Below are 18288 nucleotides of genomic sequence, written 5' to 3'. Positions count from 1 at the left end.
TCTGCTGCTTGAGTGTTTCATCATCCATATTCTTATTTCTTTAGTATTTCATCTTTACTAGATGAAAAATTCTAGAATTAGGATCTTCCAACAGTCTTCTGTTGGAGGTGGAGGGTGAGAACAGGAGGTTTTAGGAGAAGCTTCAGAGAGGAGAAGGCTTGAAGAGATTTTGGAAGGATGCCTAGGAGTGTTTTAGTACAAAGTTGGAAAGAGGTTGATAAATGTTAACAAAGAAACTGACTTCTGGAATTGTCAGTAGTTTGATCTTGTAGGTTGATTATTGCCCCCCGCTCCCACCCTGAAGCGAATGTTAAAGGAATAAATGGAGTACATAAGTCTGGCTCTTTTTTTTTTTTTCTTTTTTCTTTTCCTGTGTGAGAGAGAGTGTGCTTAAGCTGGGGAGGGGCAGAGGGAGAGGGAAAGGAAGCATCTTAAGCAGGCTTCATGCCCAGTGTGGAGCCCCACGCTGGGCTCGATCTCACAAGTGTGAGTGAGATCATGACCTGAGCCAAAATCAAGAGTCGGTGGCTTGACCGCCTGAGCCACGCAGGCTCTCACAGTCTGGCTCTCGAAGATACGATCCTGGTTTGTGGCCACCGGCTCTCCGAAAGGACAGACCTGCTCTGTAAAACGGAGCGTTTGCTCTGCTGCTCTGTAGTACCCTTCTAGGCACTGGCCTGGTGGGGCCAGCACAGACCCTTCGGCCCCTGTCGCTGACTCACCCTAACGTGTGTTCATACTCTGGGGGCGCTCTGGGGGTGTCACCAAAGCCCGGGGCCTCTGAGCGAGGCTCCTTGAGATCTGCTTGTGCTACTTTATTGTGCGCTGTGCCTCCTTGGATGGACGTGAGGCAGGGCTGGCTGCTCTTTTCAATTCTGTTCATTTTGGTCGAATATGAGTTACATCCTTTCAACTCAATATATTTATTTTTTGGAAAGTTTAAAGCTCCTCCTATTTGATTTGTCTTCGTTTTGATCTTCTCCCTCGTTTTTCCTTCTTCTAGTTCTGCTGTAGTTACAGGAATCTTTGTTTTATTAAACTTCCCTATTCCAAATTAAGCACCTGCCATGCAATAAGCAAATGGAAAAAAATTTGATCTTCTTCCTGTTTATAAAAATAATATGGTGTTATGGTTAAAAAAGATGCTATGGAAAATATGAAGAAAAAAGTGTAAATTAAACATAGTTTCACTCTCAGATATGGAAGCCTCTTGTTAATACCCGTAACTTATGATCTTTGTTCCCTTCCCACATCGGGGAGCAACCCTGGATGCATTGCAGTGGGCACCGAAAACCCGAATGGTTGGAGGGGCCCGGGTTCTCCTCTCTTCACGGTTTGGGCAGATCGCGCTTGGCACCAATTTCTGCAGAGAGTGCGTGCACTCAGGTTGGTGGTGGTGTGTGTGCCCGGCATGCACAGTGGAGGCCGAGTTTGCTGGGCCGTCGGGCCGGCCTCTCTGCCTTCGGGAAGTTCGCTTCGCGTCTCCATGCTTCCGCTTTGTTCGCGTGTCTGGTGAGAGTGATATCATCTGTCTCCAGTCTCTCCTCGGGCTGTATGCTCCTATGATAATGCCCTTTGAAAAACTAAATGTGGGCTAAAGAGCAGACCCTCAGTAAGTATTGTGACTATATGAGGGACCGAACAAAACACTGAGGTAGAAGTAGAAGAGCCTTCTATAGGAGTAGATTGGTGGTATTGAATTTAGTGATCTTTTTATGGGTTTCTTTATGGACTGAGAAATTCCTTTTAAAGGTTTTGGCTGCTTTGCTTGGTTCCCATGTTTAAAATTTTTTTTTTTTTTTTCAACGTTTATTTATTTTTGGGACAGAGAGAGACAGAGCATGAACGGGGGAGGGGCAGAGAGAGAGGGAGACACAGAATCGGAGACAGGCTCCAGGCTCTGAGCCGTCAGCCCAGAGCCTGACGCGGGGCTCGAACTCACGGACCGCGAGATCGTGACCTGGCTGAAGTCGGACGCTTAACCGACTGCGCCACCCAGGCGCCCCGGTTCCCATGTTTAAAAGTATAACAGTAAAATTCTACAAGAGAATATCTGCTTGCAGCTAATTCTGCATTGACAATGAACTCACCCTAGAGTGTCCTACATTTCGTCTTCATGAGTGTGTTAAGATTACTGATTATATTAGGATTTCATTTAAATAATCCGCTTAACAAAACACTGTGGGAAGCAAGACTACAGGGAGAGAGTCCCAATTTTCTGTTAGTGCATGGGCTTTTTTCTAAATTGGAAGCTGTTCCTAAACTTGTCGTGAAAAAAGTCTTTTTAGAAAGTAAGATATATTTGGTGTTGCTAAATTGTTAGGAAAGTTAGTACCCTGACTCAATGTCTTTGCAGTTATATTGTCAGAAAGATGTCTTGGATTATTATCATTATTATTTTTCTTTGTGTGACTTTCTTTTCTGTGAAATGGGTCAACAGCTGGCTAAGTAATTAACATGGAAGTGAATAGTATTTTCCAGTTTATATCTACCTATCCTTTTTTGTATGTTATATTTTCTTAAGTTAAAATATTTACTGTTCCAAATGTTGATGATCGTAAACATTTATCCTAAATTATTTTTTCTGATCATTTGGTGATAAGGATGCTTGTCTCTTTAAGGTAAAATACAGGTGTGGGAGAGAGAGCTGCTGTAGAGGTCAGGGTCTTATTTTAGCTGCTCTGTTCCACAGAGTAGATTTCTATATTGATTTTCATTTTAGACCATTATTGTGTGAGATAAAAGGGTCATTGGAAGCAGCAACCGTTAATATTGTTACGTCTTAGAAGAGAGGTGTTAGTTGACGTTAGTTGAATCCTACCTTTGAGATCCTCCCTCTGTCTCCTTGTCCCTCTCCTTCTCCCACCCACTCTCCTGTCTCTTCCATGAATTATTTATTCACCTATCAAATGTTTCCTAAAGGCGATTATGTAATAGGCAGTGTGTTGTTAGTTACCGAGCGTATGGAAGGATGAGTAACGTAAGATACGTTTTCTCATGATTTCGTTTTGTATTTAAACGCTCATCTTTATGGAGTGACTTCGTGAAGTCACCATGAAGAATGTTTACAACATAAAAGGCTCAAAAAGTCCCAGAGAACTAGAGAGCCAGACTGAGGCTCTCAGTTTTGTTTTGTTTTGTTTTTGTGTGTGTGTGTGTTTTTTAAACCTAATTTGGGACTTCTCTAGCTTATCTGCTTTTTATGGAAATTTGAGAAGTACAATAGCGTAGCCCTTTTTCTGATTTTCCTTTCAGTATGGTGTATTAGGAAGAGTGTATGCTCTGGGGTGGATGGATGCAGGCATGAATTTGGCACTAGGCTGTTGGGAGAGTGGCTTGAACTCTTAGAGCGGATTTCTCCATCTGTGAAAGAGTAATACTTAACTCACTTCAAGATTAGGTAAGGATTCAGTGAGGTAACAGGAGCCCGGCAGTAGTAAGCATAAAGTTTTGTATTTATTTCCCTGCCTTTTCTGCCGAGGAGAACATAGAGTGATAGCAGTTTGCCTGTTTAAATCATCTACCTCTATAAATTGCATTCTTGCTAAGTTAGTGTTGAACGTGGGCAAAGATCCAGTGCTGACCTGTTTGATTCAGAAGAAGCAGCATGGGGGCACCTGGGTGGCTCAGTCGGGTAAGTGTCCAACTTCGGCTCAGGTCGTGATCTCACAGTTCGTGAATTTGAGCCCCACGTCGGGCTTTGTGCTGACAGCCCGGAGCCTGGAGCCTACTTTGGATTCTGTGTCTCCCTCTCTCTCTGCCCCTCCCCTGCTCATGCTCTGTCTCTCTTTCTCTCTCTCTCTCTCTCAAAAATAAACAAACATTTAAAAAAAAGCGGCATGAATATTTTATTGATATGTAACACGATTTGAAAATTTTATTTAAATTATATTTACAGTTTTAATTTTGTACCCACAGCACATGGAACTAATTACAAGGGTGATTTCGGGGCTCTGTCTAATTTTAATTTCAGATTATGTAAACTAGACCCAGTCTGTTGGCAGGACTATTAGATTTTTAGACCCTGCTGTGCTAAATTTGGGACGGTACAGTCATTAGGAGAATATACAGAGGGCTGGAAATCAGAAGAATGTCTTTAGATATGCAGAACTTTAATGTACACAGCTGAGTTAAAATTAAGTCATTAGAAAGGACATAGTAAACCCATTTGACTTAGACCATCAGCAGGTGAAAAAATGACGTGTCCTTTTTTCTTTATCATTCTCAAATTCATAAAACCTTTAAAAAAATTCACCGATGAGGTCAAGGATGATCTAGTCATGTATTTTTTCCCACATCTTGAAACCCAGGCAGGAAATTTTTGTGCTGAAGGCTTTAGGAAGCATGCCGAGCTGCTGTGAGCTGAAAAAGTCTAGCAGCTGCTAATTATTTTGTTTCCCATTTGGCTCGGTGGATTTTATTTTTGAAAATGTCAGTCTCACTTATTCATAGTAGGTGCTGGACTTCAGGTCTCTGCAAATGTTATTCTATTGGTTAAGTTGATTTGTCAATCTTTAGTTCCTAAAATAAATCAGCATGTTTTGAGCTAGTAACTGAAAAGACACCGAAGATCATACTTGTGGTCTAGAGTTCTACATACATTGTGAGTTTTATTTCTCTTTTTGGCTCTGCTTAGTCAAGAGTCTACGTAGTGTGTCAGATAATAAGAGAATTTATATTTTTACTTATCTTCCTGTGCAGGCGGTTCATAGTTGGAACCCTTTCGGGGAGGTCCACCCTAGTTTGAGTGTGTGGGGTGCTGTTTCGCCCAGAGCTTTGGCGTGGAGGTATCGCTATCAAGAAATCGTATTCCCTTGGGGCGCCTGGGGGGCTCAGTCGGTTAAGCAGCCGACTTCGGCTCAGGTCATGATCTCACGGTCCGTGAGTTCAAGCCCCGCGTCGGGCTCTGTGCTGACAGCTCAGAGCCTGGAGCCTGTTTCGGATTCTGTGTCTTCCTCTCTCTGACCCTCCCCTGTTCATGCTCTGTCTCTCCCTGTCTCAAAAATAAATAGAACATTAAAAAAAAAAAATTGAAAAAAAAAAAAAAAAAGAAATCTTACTCCCAAGTCTGTACCTCATTCCCTGTCTCAGGAACTTACGCATTACTCAATAGATACCAGGTCTGGTGAGGTATAGTAAGATTGAGTCATTTTTTCATCTTGGGCTGAGTCTTTATACAGTGATACTTCAAATATGGTGTGCGTGTGAACCGTTGGTTAGCTGCGTATAGAAAGGAAGAGTAAGCAGGCAGAAGCTTACAGTACCTTGACGGAATAGTTGCATACCTGTCGAATTTAATAATACAAAATTTGAGATTACGTTGTGCATGTCTTTTTAAATTCATTTTTCTGGAGATTCATTTTTGTGTTTTATAAAAGTATTTGCACTTCCATGGCTGGAAGGTCAAAAGCAAACGTAACTGGCCTTCCCCAGTTTGAGATGGTTTGAGAGACCCTGCTTTAACATATAATTTCACAAGGCTAGCGGTTGTGGCGAAGGAAAGATCTGAGTTGTCACGTGATTCCACTGCACTCTTAGTGAAGTCGAGATTTCTGCACCGTTGCTTGGACAATGGCAGAAATTACATTTGCGCTTTTGATTTTGTGGAGGTGAAGATGCCATTGAATTTTAGGGCTTTTTAAAAAAATGTTTATTTATTTTGAGAGAGAGAGAGAGAGAACACGCATGTGTGCATGCTTGAGGGAGAGGGAGAGAGAGAATCCCTGACACGGGGCTCAGTCTCATAACTGTGAGATCATGACCTGAGCTGAATTCAAGAGTCGGCTGCTTAACTGACTGAGCCACCCAGGCGCCCTGAGTTTTGGGGCCTGTAAAGAATAAGCTCCTGCCAGATGGTCTAGGTTTGTTTGGGCAAATTCAGTTTTTGTTTCTGGGTTTTTTTTTTTTTTTAGTGTTAATTTATTTTGAGAGAGAGAGAGAAAACAAGAGCCAGGGAGGGGTGGGGGGGGGGGAGAGAGAGAGAGAGAGAGAGAGAGAGAGAGAGAGAGAGAGAATGAGAATGAGAGAGAGAATCTCAAGCAGGCTCTGCACTGTCAGTGCAGAGCCCAACATGGGGCTCAATCTCTTGAACCTTGAGACCACGACCCAAGCTGAAATTAAGAGTTGGATGCTCAACTGACTGAGCCACCGAGGTGCCCCACAAATTCAGTTTCTTATTTCATGATCCATTCGTTCGTTTTCATTCTTTATTAACGAAATGGAAATGAAATTAAACCATGTTTTGAAGGGAAAATGATCAGGCTCATTGATTTGACTCAGGATTGAAGAAAAGGGGAGAATCAAGTATGACCTAAGTTCCAAAGTTCCGTTATCTTGGAGAACTGAGAGGAAAGGTGGTATTAGAAGAACACAGTAGTGCTGCTGTTAGTTATTATATTGATCGTGTTGAAGTTATTGTTGAAATCGTGAGTTATGATAATACCTTCATTAGGAAGTTTAATTCTTTAGTCAGCAAATATACAGTGAAATAACAAAGGATCATATGAGCAAAAGTGTTTTGATATGTTTCTTTTTTAAAAATTATTTTTAAGATTTATTTTTATTTTTGAAAGAGAGAGAGCGAGCGAGCACGCATGTGTGAGGGAGGGGCAGAGAGAGAGGGAGACAGAGGATCCGAAGTGGGCTCGCAGCTCAGGGCAAAGAGCACGATGCGAGGCTTGAACTCACGAACGGCGAGATCGTGACCTGAGCCGAACGAAGTTGGATGCTTAAGTCCCGTGTTTTGATGTGTTTCTGAAGTTAGAAGAGATAGTAAGAAAAATAACTGGAAAAAGCAACAGAAAACTTTGTAAAATAATAGATAAAGTCTTTAAAAAGCAAAGGAAGAAGGGAAGAGTATCATAAAGGAAGAGGTTATCAGAACTTAGGTCTCCCCCCAGCTTAAGGTCTTTAACTGAATTTCATTATGGTCAGGGAACATATTCTAATAAGTTTCAATTCTTTGAAATTTGAGACTTGTTTTAAACAAGACTTATGGTGTGTCACGGTGAATGTGCCATGTGTGCTTTAAAAGAATGTATATTTTGCAGATGTATAGTGTTCTGTAAAATGTAAATTAAAGCAGGGTGGTTAAGAGCGTTTTTCAGCTCCTCTCTGCACTGATGTTTTGTTTTAGTGGTTCTATCAATTGCCAAGAGTGGGAGTTGTTAAAATCGCCAGCTATTATTTATGGATTTGTCTGTTTTTCCCTTCAGTTTTGCCAATTTTTGCTTTATGTATTTTGAAGCTCTGTTATTAATACATCTGTGTATGTTACATTTTCCTGATGTAACAGGAAAATTTCCTTGAGTCGTTGTGAAATGTCCTTTATTATTGGTGATGCTTTTTCTCTTGATAACTACTTTATTTGGAATTAATATAGACAGGCCAGCTTTCTTGTCTTTTCTTTCAGTTTCTTTTCTTTCTTTTTGACGTGCCAGCTTTCTTATGTTTATGGTTTTCCATCTTTTGATTTCAGCCTGTCTACGTCTTATATTTAAAGTCTGTCTCTTTTAGACCACATATACTTGAGTCTTGAATTTTAATCCCCAAATCCTCTGCCTCTTAACTGGAGCATTCAGTTCACTGGCATTGAAAATAATTATTGGTACAGTTGAATTTAGGCCTACCATTGTACTATTTCTGTTGGTCTTAATCTGTTTTTTGTTCTTCTTTCTTTCATCCTTGCCTTCTCTTGAGGTAACTGAATCCCTTTTAGAATTTCATTTTAATTTTTCTGTTGACCTTTAAATGTTCTTTGTAGTGTTTCCTTTTTTTAATTAATTTTTTTTATTAAAACATTTTAAAATATTTTTATTTTTGAGAGAGAGAGAGAGAGCGCGCGCAAGTAGGGGAGGGACAGAGAGAGAGGGAGACACAGAATCTGAAGCAGGCTCCGGGCTCCGAGCTGTCAGCACAGAGCCTGACACGGGGCTCGAACCCACAAACTGTGAGATCATGACCTGAGCTGAAGTCGGACCCTTAACTGACCGAGCCACCCAGGTGCCCCTGTAGTGTTTATTTCTTAGAGCTTGTTTTGGAAGCACAGTATATGCATCCTTAACTTTTCCCATTAAAGTTAACATTGTACTCTTTTATGTAAAATGTAAGAACTTGAAATCATACAGGTCTCTTCTTTTTTATTCTATAGTTGACATATAAATATATTTACATAGGTAAAAAAAAAACCTGTATTACAGTCTTTAACTTTTCCTTTAAACAGTCTTATTTATATTACAGAAGTGAAGAGGGAAAAATATTCAACTATTTACCATATCTGTTGTTTTTCCTTGTGTCCTGAAGGTTCAGCTTCCCATTTGGCAGTCTCACTTCTGTCACCTGCAGAATTCCCTTTAGCTCAGGGCTCATCAGTCTGTAGTAGCTCATGGGCCAGTTCTGGCCCACCATCAGTTTTTGTAAATAAAGCTTTATTGGAACACTTCTGTGCTTTTTTTTTTTTTCTGTATTTTGTATGCCAGCTTTTGCATTATAATGGCAGAATTGAATAGCTATGTTGGAACCCTCAAAGCCTAAAGTATTCATATTTGGCCCATTTTAGAAAGTTTGCCCACCCATGTTTTCACATGCCTTCTACCACAGGTCTGGTGGTGACCAGTTAATTTCAGTATCTGAAAATTGGTTGTTTACCTTTATTAAAAAAATGGAGATATAATTGACATACGACGTTTTGTTAGTTTCAGGTATACAGCATAACACTTTGATATTTGTATATACTGTGAAATAATCACCCCAGTATGTCTAATTAACATCCATCACCACACATAGTTACAAATTTTGTCTTGTGATTACACCTTGTAAGATCTGCTTTCTTAGCACCTTTCAGATATACATATAGTGCTATTAACTGTAGTCATCATGCTGTACATTGTATCCCTAGGACTCCCTTATCTTATAACTGGAAACTTGTACCTTTTGGTCCCCTTCACCCATTTTGCCCACCTCTCATCCACTGCATCTGGCAACCACCAGTCTGTTCTCTATATTTATGAGTGTGTTTTTTTTTTAATTTCAGTTTTTTAAAGGTTCCACATATAAGTGCGTTCATACAGCATTTGTTTTTCTCTACCATTTCACTTAGCATAATGCCCTGAAAGTCTATCTGTGTTGTCATAAGTGGCAAGATTTCCTTTTTTTAAATGGCTGAATAATATTCCATTGTGTATATATACTCCCATTTTCTTCTTTTTTTTAAAAAATGTTTTTAATGTGTATTTATTTTTGAGAGAGAGAGAGAGAGCGAGCGCAAATGGGGGAGGGGCAGAGAGAGAGGGAGACACAGAATCCAAAGCAGGCTCCAGGCTCTGAGCTGTCAACACAGAACCCAACGCAGGGCTCGAACTCCTGAGGCATGAGATCATGACCTGAGCCGGAGTTGGTCGCTTAACTGACTGAGCCGCCCAGGCACCCCTGTGCCCCATTTTCCTTATCCATTCATCCTTTGTTGGACACTTAGATTATTCCCGTGTCTTGGCTGTTGTGAATAATGCTGCAATAAATATGGGAGTGCAGATAATCTCATTGATACTCTGTTTTCATTTCCTCTGGATAAATACCTGGAAGTGGAATGGCTGAATCATATGGCAGTTCTATTTTTAATTTTTTGAGGAACCTTCATAGTGATTTCCGTACTGACTGCACCCATTTATGTTCTCATCAGTAGTGAACAAGTGTGCACTTTTCTCCATAACCTTGAAACCACTTGTTATCTTTTGTTTTTTGAGGTGATATTCCATTGTGGTTTTGATTTGTATTTCTCTGATGAGTCGTGATATTTTTATGTACCTGTTAGTCGTTTGTATGTCTTTGGAAAAATGTCAACTCAGATCCTCTGCCCATTTTTAAATCATTTTGTTGTGGTTGTTGTGGAGTTGTATGAGCTCTTCATGTATTTTGGATGTTAACCCCTTATCAGATAACATGCTTTGCAAATATCTTCTTTCATCCACCAGGATACCTTTCATTTTTTAATTTAATTTATTTTATTTAATTTATTTTATTTTAGTTATTTTTGCTGTGCAGAAGCTTTTCAGTTTGATGTCACCCCACTTGCTAGCTTTTGCTTTTCTTCCCTGTACTTTGGCATCATATACAAAAGATCATTGCCAAGATCAAGGTCAGGGAACTTTTTCCCTATTTTTTTTTTTTTTTTTTTTTTTTTTTAGGAGGTCGACAGCTTCAGTATGTGTAAGTCTTTAATCCATTTTGAGCTAATTTTTGTGAGTGGTGTAAGATAGGGCTCCAGTTTCATTTTTCTGAATGTGATTATACAGTTTTCCTAACGTCATATATTGAAAAGACTATCCTTTCTGTATTGAGTGCTGTTTTATGTATGTATATATTTTTGAGAGAGAGAGAAAGAGGTAGAGATAGAGCAAGAAAGGGAGAGAGAGAGTGCACATGTGCATGAGCAGGGGAGGGGCAGAGAGAGAGGGGGAGAGAGAATTCTAAGCAGGCTCCAGCACTGTCAGTGAGGATCCCCATGTGGGGCTTGATCTCATGACCTGTGAGATTATGACCTGGGCTGAAATCAAGAGTTGGACACTTAACTGACTGAGCCACCCAGACAGCCCCTGCATTGAGTACTCTTGGCTGCTTTGTCAAATATTAGTTGATTGTATATGTGGGGTTTTATATCTGGGCTCTGTATTTTGTTCCATTGATCTGTGTGTCTGTTTTATGCCAGTGCCATACTGTTTTGATTAATAAAGCTTTGTAGTGTAGTTAAGCCAGGAAATGTGTTTGTTCTTCTTCCAGCTTTGTTCTTCTTTCTCAGGATTCCTTTGGCTACTCAGGGCCTTTTATGGTTCCATACAAAGTTCAGGATTGTTTTTTTCTACTTCTGTGAAAAATGGAATTTTGGAATTCCATTGGAATTTTGATAGGGATCGATCTCTAAATTACATATGCTGAGCTAACTCTCTTAATGTGTTTGTTTAGCATAATTACTAGGAATATAATTTGCTTGCAAAAATAAATTTAAAAATTTCATATTTTGTTACAGTTGACTTGGAATTGTCATTACAGGATTTGTGTGTGTGTGGGGGGGGTGGGTGTGTGTGTGTGGAGGGGAGGCATTTGACAGGCCGCCTTTACCATCTTGATGAAGGTAGCTTTCTTGAGAGCTTGTCTGTTTTTGTCCCTAAGCCTGAGCATAGTCTTTGCTTAGAAATACTGGTTCATTCAACGAACAGTTTATTTTTATAAATAGAGTTGAACAGTGTAGAGGTTAGGGGAGCTGACCCCCTGTGCTGTCGGAAATCCATGTATATCTTTGGACTCCCCCAAAACTTAATTATGAATAGCATACTGTTGACTAGAAGCCTTACTGATAAACAGACGATTAACACATATTTTGTATGTCATGTATCTTATGCTGTATTCTTACAATAAAGTAAGCTGGAAAAAAAATTTTTAAGAAAATCCTAAGGAATAAAAATGCATTTCCAGTACTGTACTATAATTATCAAAAAAAAAATCTGCAGAAGAGTGAACCTGCACAGTTCAAATCCGTATTAAGGGTCCAGTATATTTAGGATTCCTTTGCTCTTTTCATAAGTATTCTTCTAAGCAGAAAAATTACAGAAGAAAACTAGGGAATTTGCCAGAATGTCACAAAACTTTTTTGATAATTGTTCAGGCAATGTCCTTTGTGCATTTGCAGGTTGATGAGAGGGGAAAGGGTGACTGACTGAGAAACTCTAGAGATACTTGAAGAAACATTCTTCCTTAGCATCCCAAGTACTAGGTGGCCAACAGATGAGAAGTTCACTGGGTATGCTCAGAAGCAGGGCTGTGAGAAAGGATCTGATGGGCTTAATTGTAAACACGTCCAGTGTTTCGAGGCCCCTCTGGTTCCATGATTTTAAATGTGTGGTTAAGCCAGTAAGTAAGCAAGCGGGGAATAAGAAACACGCTTTTGATATGGGACAGGTGCTCAGGAAAGAGATGAGGATTTGTGATATAGTCTTCGCTTAAGCTGAGAATAGAGGAGGAGAGAGGGCGCAGGAGGTAGTGCAGGGGTCTAAGACTATCACATAAAGAAATCATACGGTTTTCTCACATGTTTGTCTAACTCAGAACTTTTTGGAGAAATCGACCGAAAGAGAAACTCGCCAAGAATATGCCCTGGCTATGATCCAGTGCAAAGTTCTGAAACAGTTGGAGAACTTGGAACAGCAGAAGTACGATGATGAAGATATCAGTGAAGATATAAAATTTCTTTTGGAAAAACTTGGTGAGAGTGTCCAAGACCTTAGGTATGTTATTTTAAAAAATTCTCACAGGCTGGATATATTGGGCCTCGTTGGACTTTCCTAGTATTTTCAGAAAGTCTAAATTTGTTACTAACTATAAACCCAAAAGATTTCACTGAAACATTATGTCTTCTGTTAAGAATTGGGAATATGGGGGGTGGGGGACAACTGGCTCATCACCATGGTAACAGTTGGTTAGAGCTTTGTGTTACGTCTTCTCTTTTGGGGAGGTTCCCACCCTTCTCTTGTCTGAAATCTGACTTAATCCCACAGGATGTTGGTGTCACTCTGGAACCCCTTAACAATCTCCCCCTGGTTTAGAATCTTTTTAAACAGTACTCGTTAATTTTTGAAGGATGTTTGGCCATAAACGGAAAGAGTATTTTTTCCCCTGCTTTTTTGAAGTTCCTATTGTGTTCTTTATTTTTGATATTAAAAATTACACAAATGATGTACGATGCAGTAAGAGAAAAAAGAATCCTTACATAGTTCTAGAAGGGACTCCATACCTCTTCCACCTAGTCATCCCCGCCCCCACTTTTGTGTTTGCTTCCAGAAAAACCTTCCTAGCCCTGCTCCCCTGACACGTGTGTGCATGTACACACACAAACGCATATACAAATGAGGTTCTACATATTCTTCTGGAACTGTTCATATTTGTTTAATAATGTATTGATCTTTCCCGTTAACATATATATCCTTTGTTTTTAAACTACCGATACATTTTTAAAAGGGAATTACTGTGTAGGAGTAGATCTTTCTGTGTAGGTGGTTTGGGTTTGGGAGCCAGGCTGAACCCAGTTTGAATTGTCTGGCCACTTTGTCCACACTTGGCCTTGACAAGCTTCTTGACTTTGTAAAGCCTCAGTTTTCCTTTTGGTAAAATAGCAATAAAAATTCTAACCTGGTAGGATTTGTTGTGAGGTTTCAACTATCCAGCAAATGCCTTCAGTGTAGTATGTGTTCCAGAAATGTATTTACCAGATAATTCAGTGCAGCTCTTAATCCCAAGGCCCAAGTACTGCTGTAGAGATGGGATGTGTCACCGAGACCAGTGGTCTATCATGGGCGTTGTAGAGGGAGGCAAATGAGTTTTGTCTTTCTGTAATTTCAAATGTCAGTAACTGGATTGTAATAAACTAGCCTGGCCAGCAGTAGACTTGAAGTTTTTACAAATTTTATTAAGTTCATTTTTATAAATCTGTTATCAGTTCTTCTGTAATAATGATTTGAGATCTCTTAAAAATGAACAAGATTAGTGATACTTAGCTTTCTAAATTATTTAATCCATGTTAGCCAATTATTATTATGTATTGATTCTTCATGTTGAGTTTGGTAATTTGAAAAATCCTGCTCTTCACATTAAAGCCAGTCAGGTGATGGGTATAGGTAAAAGAGCTTTGTCTCTGTTTTTGCTGTTAAAGGTTTAGGCTATTCATGTTAAACAGCATTAGTTTATTTCTTACACTGATTGGCCTTATATTAAAGTAAATTAGTACTTTATTTAATAGAACACTCTATTCAACTTAACCAGTAAAATTCTGGCTATACTGAATTACCAGTCAGTATTTAAATGGCTAAATCTTTTTCAACTTTTCACTTGGAAGGATGTCCAGCCATGTCCTTTTAAGTTTTCACTTTTCACTTAGAAGGGTGCCCAGCCAACCATTGGCTGACAACACTAAACACTTTGTATAGAATGAAGCTTTGAATAATTAAGTTACTTGATACATAGTGAATGATTTTTTTAATTGCATTGCACTGCAGTTTGTTTTATGCAGAGGTTTTTGTTTTTAATTTATAATGTTAACTTAGTGAATTACCTTTACAGTGTTTGTAATCACGTTGTGCGATATTATACCCGTATGTGTATTTTTCATTGCATAATACACTATAGTGGTTTATGACATTTATGGTATTGGAATATGCTATTTAAGTAACATATTTTTATATAGATTCACATTAACGCATCTAGTGGTCTGGCAAATACAGTATTTTAAGTGGCGTGGTGGAAACTCTGCTAGATTATCAGACATTATACTGATTATACTTTATTTATTAGGACAAAGATTTTGAAAGCAAATGCTCCTTTCAGTAAACCTCATTTTGAGCACTCCAGTTTGGCAGGGGTATTGGACCTTAGGACCTTGAATAAATTTCACATGGTTTATTAAAGATTATTTAAGCTGTTTAAACTTCGTTTAGTGGTAGTTTGTTAATGTACAAAGGATGGTCAGTCTTTGCAATTAAATCATCAGTGAAGAATTTTTGTTTTTCTTCTCTTGAGGTATGATTAAGATGGTAAAAATGTCTTGCTTAATTTTGGAGCAACTCTTAGATTTTTCTTAACTTTGAGATCCTTAAAATTTTTTTGTAGCTCATTTGATGAATATAGCTCAGAGCTTAAATCTGGAAGACTGGAGTGGAGTCCTGTGCACAAATCTGAGAAATTTTGGAGAGAAAATGCTGTGAGATTAAATGAGAAGAATTATGAGCTCTTAAAGTAAGTTTTAAATTTCACTTCACACTCTTAATACTTGTTGTTCCACCTCCTTGCCAATGTACTTTTGTCACTAGTGATAATAAATTTTAAAAAATAATAAAAAATTTTAGTTATTTCATGATTTTAATTTGTATTTTCTTCCTTCCTTATGTGGTTGAATACCTTGTCATCTGCTTATCAGTCATTTGGATATCTATTTTTCCAGAATTGGTTGTTCAGGCATTTAAAAAAATTTTTTTAATAGGAGATCTGTATGTATTCTGAACAAGAGGTCTTATATCTGTTCATCTCAACTGTTTTCTTCACTCTTTGGTTTTAGTGTGGCTCCATTGATTAATTTTTTCCTTTATGGCTAGTATTTTTTTTTAGTGTCCTGGTTAAGAAGTTTTTCCCCATATGGGATCATGAAGATGTATTTCCAGGTCATCTGCTGGAAGATTTACTGTTTGAACCTTTCACAACTAGATCTCTATTCCATCTAGAATTGGTTTTGGGTAAGGTACAAAGTAGGGGTCAAGATACAGTTATTTTCATTATGTAGATGTCTAATTGAACCAACACCATTTTTAATAAAAATTTTTTAAATGTTTATTTTTGAGAGAGAGAGAGCGAGAGCGAGCGAGCACAAGTGGGGGAGGGGCAGAGAGAGGGGGAGACACGGAATCTGAAGCAGGCTCTGGGCCCTGAGCTGTCAGCACAGAGCCCAACTTGGGGCTCGGACCCACGACGCTTGCATCATGACCTGAGCTGAAATCAAGAGTCAGATGCTCAACATACTAAGGCACCCAGGTGCCGCATTTTTTGGGTTATCTTGTCACTTACTTGATAGAGTCCTTGGAAGCACATTTAAAAATTTTGATAAAGTCCAGTTTATTTTTTTTTTTTTGTTTCTCATGCTCTTGGTGTCCTACTGAAGAATCCATTGCCAAAACCAAGGTTTTGAAGATTTACTCCTCTGTATTCTGTAATATTTTTATAGTTTTAGCACGTACATTTAAGTCTTAAAAAATTTTTTTTTTTATGTTTATTTTTGAGAGAGGGAGAGAGACAGAGTGTGAGTGGGGGAGGGGCAGAGAGAGAGGGAGACACAGAATCCGAAGCAGGCTCCAGGCTCCGAGCTGTCAGCACGGAGCCCGACGCGGGGCTCGAACTCACAAACCGTGAGATCATGACCTGAGCCGAGGTCGGATGCTTAACTGACTGAGCCACCCAGGCGCCCCACATCTGAGTCTTTGATCCTTTCGAATTTTATTGTACATGATGTGAGGTAAGGGTCCAACTTCATTCTTTTGCATGTAGCTATCCAGTTATCCCAGTAACATTTGTTGAAAAGACTATTTTTCCCCATCGCATTGTCATGGTATCCCTTATTGAAATTCAGTTGACGGGTGGACACATGGGTTTATTTTTGGACGTTCGGTTTTGTTCTGTTGATCTACATGACTGTTCTGATACCAGTATCCTTACTGTCTTGATTACTTTTACTTTGTAGTGTGTTTTGAAATTCAGAAATGTGAGTCTTTTGCCTTCTTCTTTTTTTCTGTATCGTGTTTAATCAGTCTCCCATTGATGGATATTTAATACTATTGCCAGATTTTGCTGTTAGAAATAATGCAAGAATTCCTCTCTCTCCCCTACACACACACACACACACACACACACACACACACACACACACATATCATACTGTAACTTTTAAAATGAATAGATTTAAATTTTTAGAATGTTAGGTTTACAGAAAGATTGAGGGGAATGTACAGAGAGTTTTCATATATTCTCTCTTCCCCTATTATTAACATCTTGCATTAGTGTCGTATGTTTGTTACAACTGATGAACCAATATTTATACATTATTTTTAACTGAAGTCTGTAAGTTACATTAGGGCTCACTTTTTCTGTTGTCTAGTTCACTCTGTGTTATATGCTCTGTAGGTTTTGACTGATACCACATGTCCCCTATTACCGTGTCGCCTAGAATAGTTTCGCTGCCCTAAAAATTTCCCACGTTCCACCTACTCGCTCTGCTCTTCCTCCCTCTCCCTGAACCTCTGGCAACCACTGGTCTTATTTCTATCCTGTAGTTTCTCCTTTTCCACAATGTCCTAGAGTTGGAATTAGATAGTATATAACCTTTTCAGACCGGCTTCTTTCCCTTAGCCATGCACATTGAGAGTTCCTTCATCTTTCTTTGTGGCTCGGTAGCTCATTGCTTTTTATTTTCTCTTTGTTTTTTATTGCTGACTGTCCCATTGTACGGCTGTACCATGGTTTCTGCATCGAAGGACGTCTTGGTTGCTTCACGGTTTTGGCAATCACTGTGGATAAAGTTGGTCTAAAGTTCCACGTGCAGGATCTTTTTTTTTTTTTAATTTTTTTTTTTCAACGTTTACTTATTTTTGGGACAGAGAGAGACAGAGCATGAACGGGGGAGGGGCAGAGAGAGAGGAAGACACAGAATCAGAAACAGGCTCCAGGCTCTGAGCCATCAGCCCAGAGCCTGACGCGGGGCTCGAACTCCCGGACCGCGAGATCGTGACCTGGCTGAAGTTGGACGCTTAACCGACTGCGCCACCCAGGCGCCCCCACGTGCAGGATCTTATGTGGACATAAGCTTTCAACTCACTGGGGTGAATCTGAAGGGAGTATGGATGGCATGGTAAGACTCAGGTTGGGTTTTGTAAGAAAGTGCCAAACTGCCTTCAGGGTGGCTGGACTTTTCGGCATCCCCGTGAGTGGTGAATCAGCATACCCGTTGCTGTACGTCCTTGCCGGCATCTGGTGGTGCCCGTGTTCAGGGTTTTGCCATTTTCGCAACGAAGGTGGATAGTGTTATCTCCTTGTTTTCCAGTGATGCGTGATGTTGGTCATCTTTTCGTTTGCTTATTCGCCAGCTGTTTTCTTTGGTGAGATGTCTGTTCGGGTCTTTTAACCATTTTTAATTGAGTTGTTTTTATTATTGTTGAATTTTAAGAGTGCTTCGTGTACGGCTCAGCCGTTTGTGCGTCTGACTTTGATTTAGGCTCAGGTTTTGATCTCACAGTTCGGTGCGCTCTCTCTCTCTCTCAAAATAAATAAATAAAACTTTAAGGAAAAGTACTCATTCCGATTGGTTGTCCCAGTTATGCTCTGTTTGTGGAATGAGTTGAGAAGTTTTCTTCCTATTTCTGTGCCCTTGAGCAATGTCAGTAACACGAGTCACCTGTTCCCTGAATGGTCTCCCTTCACGTTCGCTCCGAAGTAGATGAAGGAGGTCTCTCCCAGTGGATTGGATTCTGGGGGCGTGCACCGCCCCCCCCCTTCACTGCGGAGGACACATGCGCCCCCTGGGGGCGATGAGTCCTCTCCCTGCAGGTCCTCGAGGAGGCAGAAATCTGCTCCAGCTCCCGGCAGAGGGGAGCCTTCTGTGTGTCTGGTTGGCTCCCGTTGTCACAAGCACTGTCGGGCTCGGCAGTGGTGACACTCTGCCCGTTTGGCTGCTGTGGAGAAAGTCGGAGGACGGCAAGGGAGCCGGGG

At 39.9% G+C, this 18288-nt stretch overlaps 1 protein-coding gene across 2 annotated transcripts in view; it reads left to right on the top strand.

The window, feature by feature from the left end:
- ATP6V1H (ATPase H+ transporting V1 subunit H) overlaps positions 1 to 18288 on the top strand; it is a 110988-nt gene that overhangs the window by 48100 nt on the left and 44600 nt on the right. For both annotated transcript variants that reach the window (XM_047842428.1, XM_047842427.1), the window contains 2 exons: positions 12097 to 12275; positions 14650 to 14775. In XM_047842428.1, the coding sequence (XP_047698384.1) occupies positions 12097 to 12275; positions 14650 to 14775 (305 nt within the window). The remainder of the gene's footprint in view (positions 1 to 12096; positions 12276 to 14649; positions 14776 to 18288) is intronic.

This window comes from Prionailurus viverrinus, chromosome F2 (assembly GCF_022837055.1).
Source record: "Prionailurus viverrinus isolate Anna chromosome F2, UM_Priviv_1.0, whole genome shotgun sequence".
In the NCBI taxonomy this organism is placed as follows: Eukaryota; Metazoa; Chordata; class Mammalia; order Carnivora; family Felidae; genus Prionailurus; species Prionailurus viverrinus.
This window is presented reverse-complemented; position numbering and strand designations above follow the sequence as displayed.